Source organism: Macrobrachium rosenbergii, chromosome 32 (assembly GCF_040412425.1).
Source record: "Macrobrachium rosenbergii isolate ZJJX-2024 chromosome 32, ASM4041242v1, whole genome shotgun sequence".
Classification (NCBI taxonomy): domain Eukaryota; kingdom Metazoa; phylum Arthropoda; class Malacostraca; order Decapoda; family Palaemonidae; genus Macrobrachium; species Macrobrachium rosenbergii.
Window position 1 is genome coordinate 4,683,021 of NC_089772.1, and position 16,072 is coordinate 4,699,092.

The 16,072-nt window shown below is 39.2% G+C and overlaps 2 protein-coding genes across 3 annotated transcripts in view; one reads left to right on the top strand and one right to left on the bottom strand.

Moving 5' to 3' along the window:
• Window positions 1-16,072, top strand: part of Myo61F (Myosin 61F) — a 241,577-nt gene that overhangs the window by 37,097 nt on the left and 188,408 nt on the right. The gene's annotated exons all lie outside the window — the stretch shown is intronic.
• The window catches only part of LOC136855617 (ankyrin repeat domain-containing protein 16-like), a 42,983-nt gene that overhangs the window by 24,189 nt on the left and 2,722 nt on the right, over window positions 1-16,072 (bottom strand). For both annotated transcript variants that reach the window (XM_067132723.1, XM_067132722.1), the window contains exons 2-4: window positions 9,812-9,963; window positions 6,010-6,131; window positions 1,382-1,636 (exon numbers count right to left, since the gene is read on the bottom strand). In XM_067132723.1, coding sequence (XP_066988824.1) covers window positions 1,382-1,636; window positions 6,010-6,131; window positions 9,812-9,963 — 529 coding nt within the window. The remainder of the gene's footprint in view (window positions 1-1,381; window positions 1,637-6,009; window positions 6,132-9,811; window positions 9,964-16,072) is intronic.

Sequence of the window (16,072 nt, forward strand, 5' to 3'; positions counted from 1 at the left end):
AGTAGGTGCATGAATTAGGTGGTCATTATCATGAATTTTTCATACTGAAAAGTGAATTTCCATCAACATCACAGAATGAATATCATAAGGGTAGCAAATCACAACAGTATATGCACCTAATGTTTTGTACTACAGAACTACTTCTTCAACAAAATATTCCTAAAATATAGTTCAGCTGGAATTGGGCTGTTACCTTAATATAAAAATTCTCATCATATATATTCAACTCTACAATGCATTACAAGGTAAAATAAACATAAATAAAACTTTTGGAAAACTGTTTAGCTGTAAAAGCATTTTTAATTATTAACCTGTTAAGCGTCACTTATGGGAGATGTTGCCGCTCCTGTATCATCACATTTTCTCAATCACAGAGCAGTCATTTGGTCTACACTAATTTTTATGCTTTTTAATGTGTTCTATTTTACACTGATATTGTTACTTTGTGTACACATATTAGGATATTAAATAATGTAAGACAAGAAAAAATTAAAGAATTCATTTTGCATTTTTATATCCTAAAGATGACATCCATGAAATGATGAAAGGGAAAATATTATTCTTTTGTGTATACATTCCCTGAAGCATAAGAGCCTGAAGAGCAATGAATGATTTAATTTCATGTACATTTGCATCATACCAGTTTAGTGCACATGATATCCTTGGCAAGCTTTCCATAAATCCATCTAGAAACTGGTTACAAATCTGTTCATTTCTGTTACAAGGTGCTCCATGACTTCGTCATCAAAAAACTCTCAAAACACTCCACAAGGTTTTCCTTATACTGAACAATAAATTTCAAACTTTTGGGTGAATGAAAAGTAAAGGAACCCCTCTCCTTATCAGTTACACTGCCCAGCCACTTGGCAATGCGATGCTCGAATTGAAATTATGGTTTTCTTCAGAATCAGAAAAATCTTTACTGTCTACATTAGAGGCTTCTGAGCTGCTACTCTGAATCTCATAGTCATCATCAGTCTACACTGAGTAGTGATAATATATCTTTAGACAAAAGACTTTTCTTTCGCTTTAGAACGCTCATTATGGGGATAAATGAGATCACAACAAAAAGAAACCAGTCGTTTATCAATGAATGCCTGAAGCGTAGCGGCAGGAGAGAGGTAGATGTCTTCTGTCAGACTGTCTTTCCATTACAAAAAAAGTTGCCATTTATCCCTAATTCACCTCATAGTGTTGCCAAATTATGTTCCTACAATTTGTATAAGAGTAAAGTGTATCTCTGAGGTTGATCAGTCAAGCACCAGCCTTGAAAGAGGCAGAACATGTTATCCACGGAAGGCAGTGTGATGTGAGATGCGGCGACCGAGATACGCTTTTGATGACGCTTAAACAGGTTAAGAGGACATATTCCATAACCCACCTGCTGTGTGAAGTGGAGTTCTACCATTGTTACTAACAGTATTCCACAAGGAGCCATCGAGTTCTAGTAAATAAAGAATGACTGCCTCAGTTCCTTCACGGCATGCCAAGTGGAAGCTGGTCCAGCCATCCTTGTTAACCAGTCGTATATTTGCACCGTGACTGATAAGGTACTTCACAATTTGGAGGTTCTTCTTTGTACATGCCAACATTAGGGGTGTCCAATCTGCTCGTTTCAAAGGATCAACTGCTACGCCTGTCATCAAGAATGGATACTTTACTGACATAAAGAGATTTTTTACTTTAGAAAACTAGTTTATATACCTCTGTAAAACTGAATAAAAAAAATAGCAAAAGAATGGCACTAAGAAATTGTTTCCCTATCAAATAACAGTCCCAAAATCTAGTCATTACACAATAATGTATTTATTAACAGGTATGCTATGTAAGTGGCCATCTTTACTTTCATAGTTTTTGTGAAAAGAATTAAGTAAAATATCAAGAATTCATTAAATGGTGTTTGTAATAATTTGTGATAAACTCATTTTCCTCTATTTGGTTGATTTTAATGATCCCTTAATCTTAGGTTCCTGTTTTCCCCCTAGTTCTAAACATTCACAGAAGAAAACCATTTAAAATCTCTAAAATCTGAACATCTCTGGAACACATGGGATTCGTATGAATTTATCAAATGGATAACCTGATATAAGAGCAGTATGTCACAGAAAACAGTAAATAAAAATGTTCAGCACTTGTTTGAGCACACAAAATTGTAAAGTACAGTACACTATATTTTTTAATGAAAAACATTGCAATCAATATCAACAGTTTCTCCATAATCACCCACATAGGCTAACAATGACATCAACAGCATCCCAAAGATCAAGGTGCTAAGAATGGCTTTATGTACCCTGTTCATGGGAATACAGTGGACTTAAGAAAATTCCTTTTATTACTATAAAAGTAGACTTCCAGTTTTTCAGCAACTTAAAACCAAACACATTCATAATGATGAAAATTCCTAATAATTAGGTCACTAACCATTTGACTGGTCAACTACAAGCCTTTTTATTCATAAATAGCACTACCATAGCTACTGGTAGTGCAACCAAAGTGTATTCTACTAGTTGTACAACCACCCTGCTTACAAACAAGTTACGTTCCAGACAGCCATTTGTATGCTGAATTGTTTGTAAGTTGGTTCCTGTACTCTTCATGCCTATGTAAGTCCAGTATGATATAAAAACGATACTTTACGTTTTTTCATCCTAAAACACAACACACTATACAGTACCGTATATACAGAATAGGCGCGGAAAACAAAATTTGAACTTAAGGGTGGCAAAGGGGAGTGCTCTGTACACAATTTTAATTTGCGATCCCATTTGTTTGTATTTTTGAATGTTTGTAAGTTGCATGTTCGTAAGTAGGGTGTATAATGTCCAAACAAATTATTAGACAACTCAACTACCTTCAGTGACACTCCAAATAGAACACTACAAACATTTCACTCATAGTTCCTACCATGTTTCATAGGTCAAGTATAATAAATTCATACCACTCAATATCATTACCATCACTACTACTATTGCAGTCTATTCTCATCAAAGTAAAATGTCCTAGCACATAATCACAAAACTCAACTACCTCCCATAATAATAAATTCATACCACTAAATACCATTACCATCACTACTGCTATTGCAGTCTATTCTCATCAAAATAAAATGTCCTAACACATAATCACAAAAATCAACTACCTCCCATAACATTCCAAAACCAGTTCAGCTACCTCACTGTTTCTAACATGTTTTCTTGGGCAACTATGTTATATTTTCATATTTAAATATAGTATCTAAAATATATTTAATATAATACATAAACATCTGCTCTGAATAATCAAAATCTTTTCATACCAAGACTATTTCTGAAGTCTTCCAAATAATCATATCTTCCAAAATCATATCTTGATTGCCTACTGACCTCAGAACAACCTGTCTTCTGCAAAATTTTATGTGCTTTTGGAATCAAAGTCCTGTTTAGTGTCATGCACCCTTTTTTGTGTGAATGTCAAGAGTCTGCCAACTAATGTCTACCATGGCAAGAAACTGGGCTTAGTGATAATCCAACAACTGGATTTGAGGTGCTGAGCTGTACTGTGTCATCAACAGTCACAGTAAAATCAAACACTTAGTTTAAGTTAGGTTGGGTTAGGTTAAATCCCACCTGGAAAATGATCTACTGAGAAACCACTGAGACCCAAGAATTCACTTCATAGAATTCAGCATATGACAAGTCAGATGAATAAAACTCCCCATGTTGCACCATCCAATCATGACTGGAGTCCATGATGAGACTGGTGACAGTAAAGTAAACTGTCTCAAGTGAGATTGGAGTCTACCCAAAACCTGCTGGATTGCTGAGCTTGTGTGTTTCTATTTCCACACACAAAGACATGCTGTTACCTCCTATCAAAGCCTTTGCGCTGTCTTTTCTTCTCTGAACTGGTAGTCTGCAAGTCAAAACATCCTCTTCTCTCAAATGTAGCCCTTCATTCAATTTTAGGTGCTTATTCGGCTTGCTGAAATACCCTGCTATCTCCTGTCTTGTCCTCTTTGTTTGAACAGCTTGCCTGATTTTAGTATTTCATGTGCATCAATGACAAGTCTATTCACTTCAGGGCAGTAATTAGTGCCAAACATCAAAAAAATCTACCATCCTAACCATGGTAACCAAGTAGAAAAGCAAATATGTCATGACACTTACATTTGCCTAAAAGTTCTTCCTTTAGTGTGCCATAACAGGCAGTCCCCAGGTTACGGCAGGGTTCCACTCCAGCAGCCTGCCATAAGTCGGAAATCGCCATAACCCGGAAAATCGTAAGAAAAATTAATAAAAATGAGAGAGAGAGAGAGAGATTTATATAAGCCTCGGGAAAGAAACAGGTTTGTAAGCTTTGCCCTGGTAACAAATCGGTTTTCTCCCCTCCTTATAGGAGGAACTTCCTTATAGTGAACACTCCCATAAGAGGGACCTCCTTATAGTGAACCCTCCCAGTGGCAACAGCTCCCTAAACCGGTTTTCCCACCTCGTTATAGTGCCGGCAAATTACTGTGCTTACAGCTCTGTAATCCTAGTTACCGTGCTGTTACAGCACCCGATTTGTTGATGAATGTATTCGAAAAAGCGACATAAGTACAGAACGCCGTAGGTTGAGACAGCCATAGCCAGGGGACTACATATACTGAGCTCACACAATAGCTTCCTGCAGCATAGTGTCTAGCACAGTAATCACTGTTCCCCTTTCCTAGAAGAAGGATAAAAAAAACTGCTGTCCCAGTCTATTCTGCAATACTGGAACAATTACATATTCTTTGTGCACTTGAGCATGGAAGAACTAAGATTACCCAGTTAAACCAAAATAAACTGTTCAAAAAAAAGGATCAGGAGATCCAGTCAAGGGAATGGTCTTCTTTCATACCCCAGAGAAGATAAGATTGAATGAACACAAAAACTGATTTTCATTTTCCTATCTGAATTTCTACATGTACATCAACTCATGTCCCTATAAACAAACTGGCATAATTAACATAGGTCTATCATGCATTCATCTATCATGCATTCACTTCCTTTGTACTATATACTTACAGTGCCTGAGTAACCATGAAACAATTAGCCCACTAATGCCTAGAAACCCATGCCAGGCAATGAAAAAAGGACCACATCTGAAGTACTTAAATTTCAAAAAGAACACCATTTTGTATGTATGTAAAAGTACAAAATGAAAAAAGTTACTCCTATTCATTACATTCCCCATCGAGTATGGATAGCAAACAGCAGATTTTAAAGACACTTTCTTTTCCCATTTAGAATAACACTTGTACATTGAGGATTGTCAGATTTCTATCATAAAATTTCAATACTAATGTATAAATACAAAATCATGATATTAACACTTGGGAAAATTAAAAGATAAAATAAAGATAAAAATCATACCAAAAACACCTCTGAACCCTAATACAGTAAACGCTGAAATAAAATATAAGGAAACACCTTTTTATTAACAAAAATTAGTTTAACAAACCCAGTCAGTGACACTTCTAAACTCTTACAAGGTTCACCCGAACTATTTGTTCTTGAATAACTCAAAAGGATTTTCCTTAAATCAAAGGTGAAAACCAGAGTAAGGTTAATTTACAGAAATTGGACAGCAAAGTAAGCAAAGTAAGAGGAGACAAAAGGGAAAGGGTGAAAAGTGAATGGCAGAAAGCACTGCAGCTAGGGCCAATGAGACACTGCTATGCAAGGGTTACTGTAAACAGCAACCCATTACCGGGAGGATGCACCTTTTAAAGGAAGACTATTAGTCTGAGAATATTAGTTGGGATTTCTTTCACCTTGCAAATGGTTGAATTCCCAAGCAAGATGCACAATATCAGTCATCATAAGAGTTCTGTCCATTGTATGGGAACAAAAACATTAACCATCCACAACATCAACTCCCACTGGCAAAGCATGAGCTGAGCCACATTATTTTCCTTGGGATACTTCAACTAGTCTCCTAGACAATAAGATTTCTTTATCCCTATAATTAATCTATTTGAGAAACACAGCCAAAAGATTACTGTACCATGATCTAGCAATATCTTGACAATGGGTAAATGAGATGCCTGAACTGCTGAATGAAGAGGTCGTTTGCCATCAAGATTTTGTTGCTCTAAACAACAGTCACATCCATTTGACAGCAACCACCTAAAAATAATTTTCCATTATTAGAACCTGTTATAACTTGACAATAATACACAAGTTGTTTCCCTGGGATGTAATAAAGTTACAGACATAAGAATTTAGAAATCAAGTATGCTAAGTGATTTTACATAGTAATTGCCAAATAAATAAAGTTCATTCATTATATACAACACCATTTCTTTCTTTCTTTAAATCTTCAGCTGAAAACCCTATGGCCAGAGTCAAAAGACTATAAACCTAAGATGGCTCCAAAGGAGGTCAGCCTGCACAGAATGTAGGAATGAAAAATAAAACTTAATACACCTAAATTCACGAGACATCACCCGAAAGCAGGAATAAAATTGCTTCTTGCTTAAAAATTTGGAAATCAGACTCCATAGTTACATCAGCCTCACATGTCAAAACAGACATGTCAATGAGGCTGTGAGGTGAGACAGAGATGTTGGAATCCCCAATAAAGGCTGCAAGTCTACAGTTCTTTTGCAGATTGTACTTTTTAAAAGTCAATCTTTATTAAATGTCAGTAATCAGTACTAGTATATACAGTTTTCATTTCTTTAGAGTCATATAGCTGCAAAATATTTAATTTGAACAGCCCACCAATGAGATAACTGGCCAACACTATATCTACCAAAACGTGGGATGTTACTAAAATTCTTTTCTTTTGCAATTTTGCTAATTTTTTTGTACTTTTTGTGGAATGTCTTGACAATCTTCCTTCCACTTACAGCCTATCAAAGTGGTTTTGCTTGTTGGCACCACCTGGGTTTTGTCTTTTAAAAAATTCACTGTTATGGAATACCTGCTTTTCAAAAAAGAAATTTTTTTGCATGAACATATGAATGTCAAATATGCAATAATTATTGGTTATTACCTAATTTTCATGGCTCTTCAGTCATGACCCGAATGTATAATGCTCTTAATTCAGTTACATGAGCTACAAAGAGGCCAAAGAAAGTAAAGACCCTGCAAGAAACAACTTAATTGCTAAATTTCCTGCAGACTCAGATGTTGTTCCCCACCATTATGACATCAACAAGTCAACAAGTCATGTGAGGTACATACATATGAAGGAAATGTCAGTCCATGCAGCTGTTTTGGCAGCTACACTGGCAAGTGCAAAAATGCTGCATCATGTGCAAAATGCTTATCTCTCTCTCATGTGAAAGGGGCCATTTTTCTGTGGGTGTAAGCTTCCTATAAAAAAAAAGCATCCTTACATACTCGAATAGGATTTAGAAAAAGCCACGTTCTTATACAAATCCATAAAGCAAACCATGGGCAAAGAATCTAGCCTTGCAAACTTCAAAGTCAGCAAATGTTGGTTAGACTACTTCAGGAGGAGGTTTGGACTGCGAAATGTAGAGATTGCAAGAAGTAATTTCCACTGACAAAGAGGCAGCTATGAGGATATTTATTAGGCAAGAAGTGAGCTGAACACCAGGTAATCGTGCTTCTGGCAAGGATATAGGCCAGGCCACAACTGGGCCACGGTTAAAGTTTCATGGGCCGCGGCTTATACATCGTTTAAGGCAAGAAAAGAGAATACAGTAATGTTGTCCTGTGCTAATGCCATCAATTTCATGATCAGGGAAGGATTGATTTTTAAGGCTGCTAATCATCAAGCCATGAAGGGAGAAGATATATTGCTGCTGACTGTCTTTTGGATGCATAACAAAAATAATGGACTTCCAGAAATAATGGACTTCCAGAACATTTTTCCTAAATTGTCTCCACTGATGCTTTATCCTGCAAGTCATTAGATACCTTGCCACCCTAACCATCTAAAACACGATGACAACAAAGGCATCCAAGTCGTCTTATTACCACCCAATCCAACATCTCTAATCCAACCTCCAGATTAAGGAGTAATAAGGACCCATGACACTCATTACTCAATGGATAACTGTTCAGGCTAGGGAAGATAATCCCTCTGAAGAACACATAATGAAGATGTGGAAACTTTATACAAGTGCTGATGCCACATCATCACTGGAGCTATGAAAGCTACCAATCTGAGACAATGAACTCATGCTGGAGAAAACTTTGGTCAGAATATATCAATGACTTCACTGGATTTGTCATGAAGCTTAATAAGAGAAACAATGACAAAAATTGTGACTATTGCAAAGAAGGGAGGTGGAAAAGGGTTTCACAATATGGATCTTTGAGAATGACAAGATTTAACTGATACCGCTGTGAATGAGTTAAAAGAAAATAACTTGAAAGAGCTGACCCCAACAAATGCTATATCACAAGATGCAGAATGCTGACTTGTGCCATAGGCTTCCAGTGAGTTCATTATCACCGTTGCATAAAATATACTGCAAATGACAAACATTCTCAGCACTCTTCTTCAACTGACCTATCCGTTTTTGCTCACAACACTAGGAAGGCTGCTGCTGCTAACAGAGAGTCATTTTCTAATATCAAGTTTAACACTACTCAATTTGCTAGAATGTGAAATAGTTTGCCTACAGCAATTCTGAAGTCTTATGATCTCCAAATTTTTAAGCGAAGAGCAAATTCATTCCTCCTTGTGGCTGACATCTCCTGAACTCAGGTTTTTTATCAGTTTTATTTTGTAATCCCTCATATTTAATTACTGACTACCTTTTCCTTTACCTTGTCTCTCTTTACAGAGTGATTTCCCTTTGGAGCCCTCTTGGGGTTTATAGTCAGTTGACTATGTTCCTAAAGGCTTTCAGCTGAAGATTAAGTAGTTCCAGAAAGTGAGTTTATGTTAGAGTGCATCAGCTGACCCATCAACATGTGCACTGAAAGTGAAAGGAATAGTAAATAAAATATTTTCACTATATAAACCAATTTAAAAATGAAGAGGTAAAAAAGTCAAGTGGAAATCACAATGTACTTCTGTAAGGTCAAACCCAGAATTGGGGACTCTTGTTCCACACCCTACCACCAGAAAGGCTGCGAGACCAGCTACTCCTCCTCCTCTTCCTCCTCAAACACAGCAGAGAGGACGAAGATCCTGATTACCTTCCACAACTGATAGAATAAATGATAATGCCACGCAGGTAATATACATTTGTCTTGTTTGTGTGTGTGTGTGTGTGTATAATAACTGGAAAGCACAAATTGCACCAGTGTGGTAATGTTGCATCATCATTTTCATCATCACAAGTATCCCTCAATACTGCCAACTCACCATGCAAAAGACTTAAATGGAAATGGATAAATATCTTTACATCATCACAATGTGGAGTGGTATTTCTAAGATTACATTAATGATTTTCAACTTTTTAAAAAATCTAATAGCTTATATGTTATAAATATATACAGTATTACTATCCATATATTGCAAAAGAATAGTAAATGTTACAGAGCATGTACGATCTCTCTTGTTCTATACTGTTAAAACTTTACTGTACAAAAAAAAAGGGGGTGTAATGTACTGTGCTGCACATAACTTTGTAAATTATCAACTATTTGTGTTAAATACTGGTGCAGTATTACTATGACTTACAGTTTGGGTAGGTCAAGAATTATCCACAATAGCTGAGAGGTGTGGTGTTCAGAAGCTAGATAACAGATTGAGATGGCTTGCAACTTGTTTACAATCACCTACTCAGAGTAACTTGAAACTCACTCTTTAAACAATGAAACTAACAAAATTTCAAAGTTAATCAATGAGGCTCAATAAAAATTAAGAAAACACTCACCCCAACACTTGTGTACATCCTGCTTGAGCTGCAATATGAAGAGCAGTGTCCCCAGATTTGCTATGGACACAGGTCTGCCAGTCAACATTAAGGTGCCTTACATTCGATTCAAGCCAATCAATGTCACTTCTGTGGACTGCTGACAACAGATCCTATAAAATCCAGAGTCAAGTCAACCAGAAATTCTTATATTTAACAAGTGACTTCATAATTTACAAAATCTAGGTGGTAGTTTCATTTATCTTTAGGGTAATTCAATCTGAAAGCTATATACATCAACAGCACCAATTTTAAGGAAGCATTTGGTAATGTTTTAATCACTAGCTAAATTCTACAGTAACATATGTCAGCTATTTACTTAAATTCCACTTGTATGACACATCATGGTCACACAGAAGTAAAGAAATGTGTAAAGTTATTTTAAATTGGCTTGACAACAGTTTAGGCAGGACAGTGGAGAGACTTCATTTCACACCAAAACTTGTAACTGGAAAATCTGGTCTTCCACTATGAGTTCTATTAACACATGTTGGTGGGGGTGGGGTAAAAAACTAGATATCAGAGAGGAATCCCCGACAGTCAGAGGTATTAAGATAAACATTTGTCACCAGTTGTATTACACATGTTATGATTTAATATCATTTATACTACCAAATTAAAACAAATAATGATGTTGGAGCCACTTTTTTTGCTCTGGATACAAAGAATATGAAGGAATGAAAGGTCCCAGTCAATATCTGCAGAAAAATTTGATGAGATTTGAGTCCTTTTCTCTTAAAAATAATGACTAAAATCTGAACAAAGGAAGAAAAACTCTCTTACTTCACTGACAAAAAAATTGGAAGCTATAAATAAACAAGTGGAGAGTAAATTGAAGTTCCAAAATGAAGGAAAATTAGATATGCAGGACAAATCGGAACTTTAAAAAAATTATTTAGTTCTTAAATCATCTTACCTCACAGCAATAGCTGCTCATAAGAAAAAAACTATGTCAATTATTTATGAAATTAAAACAAATAAAGGATGGTGACTTATTCACTAAATTTTCCAACAGGGAGAAACTGAAAGCTGAAAAACCCAGAGCAATGAAAATATGAAAGAAATAAACAAACCCTCAAAGCCTCCTTTTACAGGATTGGGAAGGATAACAATCATAACTATGGCTAAGAACAGCCACAATTATGCCACTCCAGCTAATGAATAAGTAAATAAAACTTGAAGTCCATGACATCAAACTTCCCTGACAATAAAGACACACAAGCTTTATAAAATAAAATGATTTTTCGGTACAAACCCATCACTTACTGACTGTTGTCAGATGTGTCACTTCCCTTCCCAGACACACTCAAAACTGAACAAGAACAATTTGCTGACTGCACATCCAGGCTCCCAAATCCCTATATCAGCAAAAAATGGTCTTATCAAGTCATCTGACTGCTCTAAGGAGTTATGAAAGGGGAAAAACTACCTCAGAATGTGTGTTTGTGCTAAAAAAAAAGGCACTTTTTCTTTTGAAAAATTATATTTGTTTTGCCATTCAAAACCCATCACCATACAGAATGAGTAGCTTTTTATGATAAAGTTTTATATATTCTTACCAAGTAATTACATAGCTAACAGTTTCTAGTATGGGCAGCTAAAATTTGAAACTAGTGGTAGCGATTCTTTTGTTTTAGTGTAGGTGACTAACCCTGCCCACTTTCGGGGAAGAGGAGGAACAACTAAGCCAAGGGCTTCAATTTGTTTTTGCCACTATGTCCATGAAAGAGGAGGAGGGAGGGCCCCCATTCTGTAATTACTTGGTAAGTATATATATGAAACTTTATTTTATCATAACAATGTCATTTTTATATCAGTGACTTACTAAGTAACTACATGGACTACTCTAACTCCCAAAACATTAGATAATGTAATGAATTCAAGAATAGAAAATTTGCTAGCATTGGGACAATGCGTGTTGTTTCCTTACCTGGTAAGAGAGTTCCTGCAGGAAGGTACTGCATTAGTGAGAGCCTTACAGCAAAGGACATCTCCAAACACTAGTAAAGTATATAAAATTGCCACTGCCCAGGGTGCAGTACCAACACAAAACAACCAGATAACAACACTGTTACCTGCACCAACAAATTTTAAAAAACACCACCATCCAACCATTAAAAACTGGTGGGTATCCAAGTACATAGTACCCCCAGACTCCCCTAGAACTCAACACCATAGTTCAAGGCGAAGAGAAAGGATGGAAGGAATGCTTCCTACATTCCCTTCCCCAACACCATGCCACCCACCAACAAAGGACCCAGGGTACTGCATTCACTAAAAACCGTTTCTACGTCTCCTAAACAGTGGGATGCAAATACTGATTTACATCTCCAATACTTTGCTTGGAGAATGTTGGACAGAGAGAGGTTGTGTTTAACCACTGATGAAGTAGCCACTGCCCTGATTTCATGTGCTTTAATATTCAGAGCAGGTAAAAGCTCTCCTCCTACTTGAGAATGGGCTTCTTGAATGAGGTCTCTTAGGGAAAAAAAGAGTGCATTCTTCGTAAGAGGACATGAAGGATCTTTGACCGAAGTCTAAAGATTACTGGAAGGGTCCCTTATCTCCTCAGTCCTCTGAGAATAAAGCTTTAAAGCCCTCACAGGGTGAAGCTCTCTTCCTCCTCTGATCCTAGTATCTCTCCCAAATTCTTGATGTTAAAAGAACGAGGCCAGGGCTTAGACAGATTCTCATTCTTTGCAAGAAATCCCAGGGTATATGAACAGATTGCATCTCCTCCAGAGAACCCAATCCTTCTATCTATGACCTGTATTTCACTGACCCACTAAGCTGTCGCCAAGGCCACCAGGAAGAGGGTCTTTTTAGTCAGATTCCTGAACGAAGCAGTATTGATAGGCTCAAAAGGTGGCCCATAAAGTCATTTCAAAACCACGTCCAATTCCGAGATACTGGTTCTGTCCTCTTTTGCTTACTTGTATCAAAAGATATAATCAGATCAGAGAGGTCCTGATTTGAGAATAAGTCCAGGCCCCTGTGTCTGAAAACCAAGCTAAGCATGTACCTGTAGCCATTTATAGTAGAAGAGGCCAAGCCGCTGGAGGTTCTTATGTATAGAAGGAAATCTGCAATCTCCATCAGAGTCGTTTTAGAAGAAGAGATTTCATTCTTTCTGCACCAAGTGCAGAAAATGGACCACTTGTTCTGGTATACACTGCATGAAGACTGACGTCTGCATTTCGAAATAGCTTCTGCAGCTGCACTTGAAAAACCCAGTTTGTAGCCTGTCAGAGCTACAGTAAACAACCCTTGATGAAATCTCCTGACATGGGGTTGTCTGAGAAGATTGTGTTTTTGAGGGAGCAGCCCCGGGAAGTCTACCAGAAGCCCCATGAGATCCCGAAAGCATCCCTTTAGAGGCCAGAATGGGGCAATCAGTATCACTGACATGTTCTAGTGGGATTGGAATTTGTTTAACACCTCTCGTATCATTCCGAAGGGAGGGAAGGCATATAGCTCCTTGTTGGACCAGTCCTGAAGCATTGCGTCCATTGCCCATGCCAAGGGGTCTGTGACTGGCGAGCAAAAAAAGAGGGAGACGATGGTTTCTGGATGTCACAAAGAGGTCAGGAGTTGGTCTTCCCCACAGTCTCCACAGAACCAAGCAGACTAAAGGATGTAGAGTCCACTCCATGGGAATGACTTGATTGCCTTGGCTCAGCTGGTCTGCCAGCACATTCAGTCTGCCCTGTTTATGTACGACAAGGCTGTTGTGTTGTCTGAGTGGACTGCTTTAGTTTTGTCTTACACCTCTGAAGCAAAGGCTTGTAGCCCCAAGTGAACTGCCTTTAGTTCTCTCACATTTATCTGCCATTCCTTTTGTTCTTGCGACCATATCCCGGAGACTTCCCTATCTCCCAGGAGAGCGCCCCAGCCAAAGTCCAATGCGTTGGCAAAGAAGCTTAGGTCGGGGTTCTGAGGGAATAGGGACTTCCCTTCTAACAACCTGCTTTCTGATCTCCACCAAAGCAGGTGTTTCTTGATGTTCTGAGTCACCGGAAACACAAATGAGTCTGGATGACTTTTCCTGTACCAGCTGGCTCTGAGGAAGAAATGCAGTACTCTCATATGAAGTCTCCCCAAGGAAACAAACTGTTCTATGAGGCCAACGTCCCGAGGAGATCATCTACCTATTGGCCGAGCAGCTCTGAAGGGAGAAAAACTTGTCTACCATACGTAGACCAGACTCCACTCCCTTGGAGGATGGAAATGCCCAAAAAAGAAGAGAGTTCAGAGTCATCCCCTAATAAACTCCTGTGACGGAGCCAGCTGGGACTTCTGACGATTGATCAACAATCCTAAATCCTGGGTTAAAAGAAGAGTTTTCTGAAGGTTCTCCACACAATGTTCCTTCATTGGGGAACAAAGGAGCCAATCGTCTAGGTTGAGTGAGAGTTTATCCCCATGAGATGAAGCCAACCTGCCAGAGGGGCAAGAACCCGCGTAAAAACTTGAGGAGCCACAGCTAGTCCTGAAACATAGAGCTCAAAATTGGAAGATTTGGTCCTGAAATACGAATCTTAGGTACTTCCTGTTCAACAGTCTTGTAGGAAGATAGCTGAAGCAGGCCTTCCCTTTCTCCCTCTTGTCTAAAAACCAAGTCTCAACCTCGCTCAGTGCTTTCCTTGCAGAGGTGGAGAGCACCATCTTAGGCAACTTGGACGGCTCGATTGGAAGGCTGCTCACCTGGAAGGTAGACGCAGGCGAAGATGTAGCAGCCAGAGAGAAAAAGGTAGGAAAGCTACATAGAAGTAACCGCAACAGCGCTGCATGTGCAGAAGGGAGAGAATCTTCCTCTAGCTCCTTATCCACCTCCTCCTCGACCGAAGACACGGGAGACAATGACAAGTCTCTAGCAGGTTCCACAGAAGACGAAGGTTTCTTTAAAAACCCCTAAATATCATCCAGACGCTGCTGAGTGGGGGGGAGAGACGGATCCATAACCAACGACGTTGGAAGCCATGAATGCTTTGGCGCCAACAGGCACTCGGGCGCCAATGGATGCTCAGGCACCACTAGGCGCTCGAGGGCTACTAGCCACTCAGGAGTAACTGGAGGCTCAGGCGCCAATGGGTGCTCAGAGACCACTGCGCTAACTGGCGCCACTGGACGCTTGCGTCTGGAAACATCAAGAGAAGATACAAGAGAAAAGCACTCGGATACTGCTGATCCAACTGGTGCCACTGGGCGCTTGCGCCGGGAAACATTGGGAGAAGGTTCAGGAAAAAAGCGCTCAGATACTGCTGTGCTAACTGGCGCTACTGGGCACTTACACCTGTGAATGTTGGGAGAAGGTTGGGGGGATAAGCGCTCTGGGCTGTCCCAAAAACTGCAAGACGGAACCGGCTCCTTAACCTTCTTGCATGGCACCTGAGGCGAGCGTGACACCTCCACTGCAGACCTTTTCGGTGGTCTAGACACATCAGTAAAGCGCCATTGGCACCTCTGTTCAGGGTTGAAGAAAGGGGGTGAGCCTCCAAAAAGACACCTTTCCAATGGCTGTTTGTCATCACCTGGGACCTTACAACAGGTGCGACTGAGGGCTGTCTACCCGTGGGCAGATCCCACCGACCTCCCTTGGGCCTCTGGTATGGCTTCTCCCAGGTTTAGGGGAGTGTGCCAGGTGAACTTTGCCTACGAGAATCGGCGGGACGGCAGCCAGCTCCTCCACTAACATTTCATTATTATCACTCACTTTACGCTCCATAAGGGTTCGCACTGAAGCCACTCTCTGAGCCATTGTGTTCACTAACAGTTCGAACTTGCGATCGAATTTAGACTCAAGACTGGCAATGGCATTGGGGTCGGGCACGAGAGAGCTGGGTACAGGATCAGGTGGTACAACTGAGGAGGTGGGAATGGGAGAAATTACAGGTAAAGATAAAATAGGTACAACAACAGAATACCAAGCGGATTCCTGACTAGCAACAGTCTTGTCATGCTTAATGGTCACTTTTCTCTTTCTATCCCTCTCTAGCTTTGATAGCTGAGAATTTAAAATCTTCCACTATTTTGGATCCCAATCCTCGCATTCAGCACATGGTTTCTCTAACGAACGTACCTCAACCCTGCAAATTGTGCACAAAGTATGCAAGTTGTACCTAGCTGAGATTAATCTCATATTGCAGCCTTTGCTGCAGTAATCAGTACTAGTCGTAATTGTGTCTGACATCATTGGCAAACAAGTCGATAAACAAAGCTCAA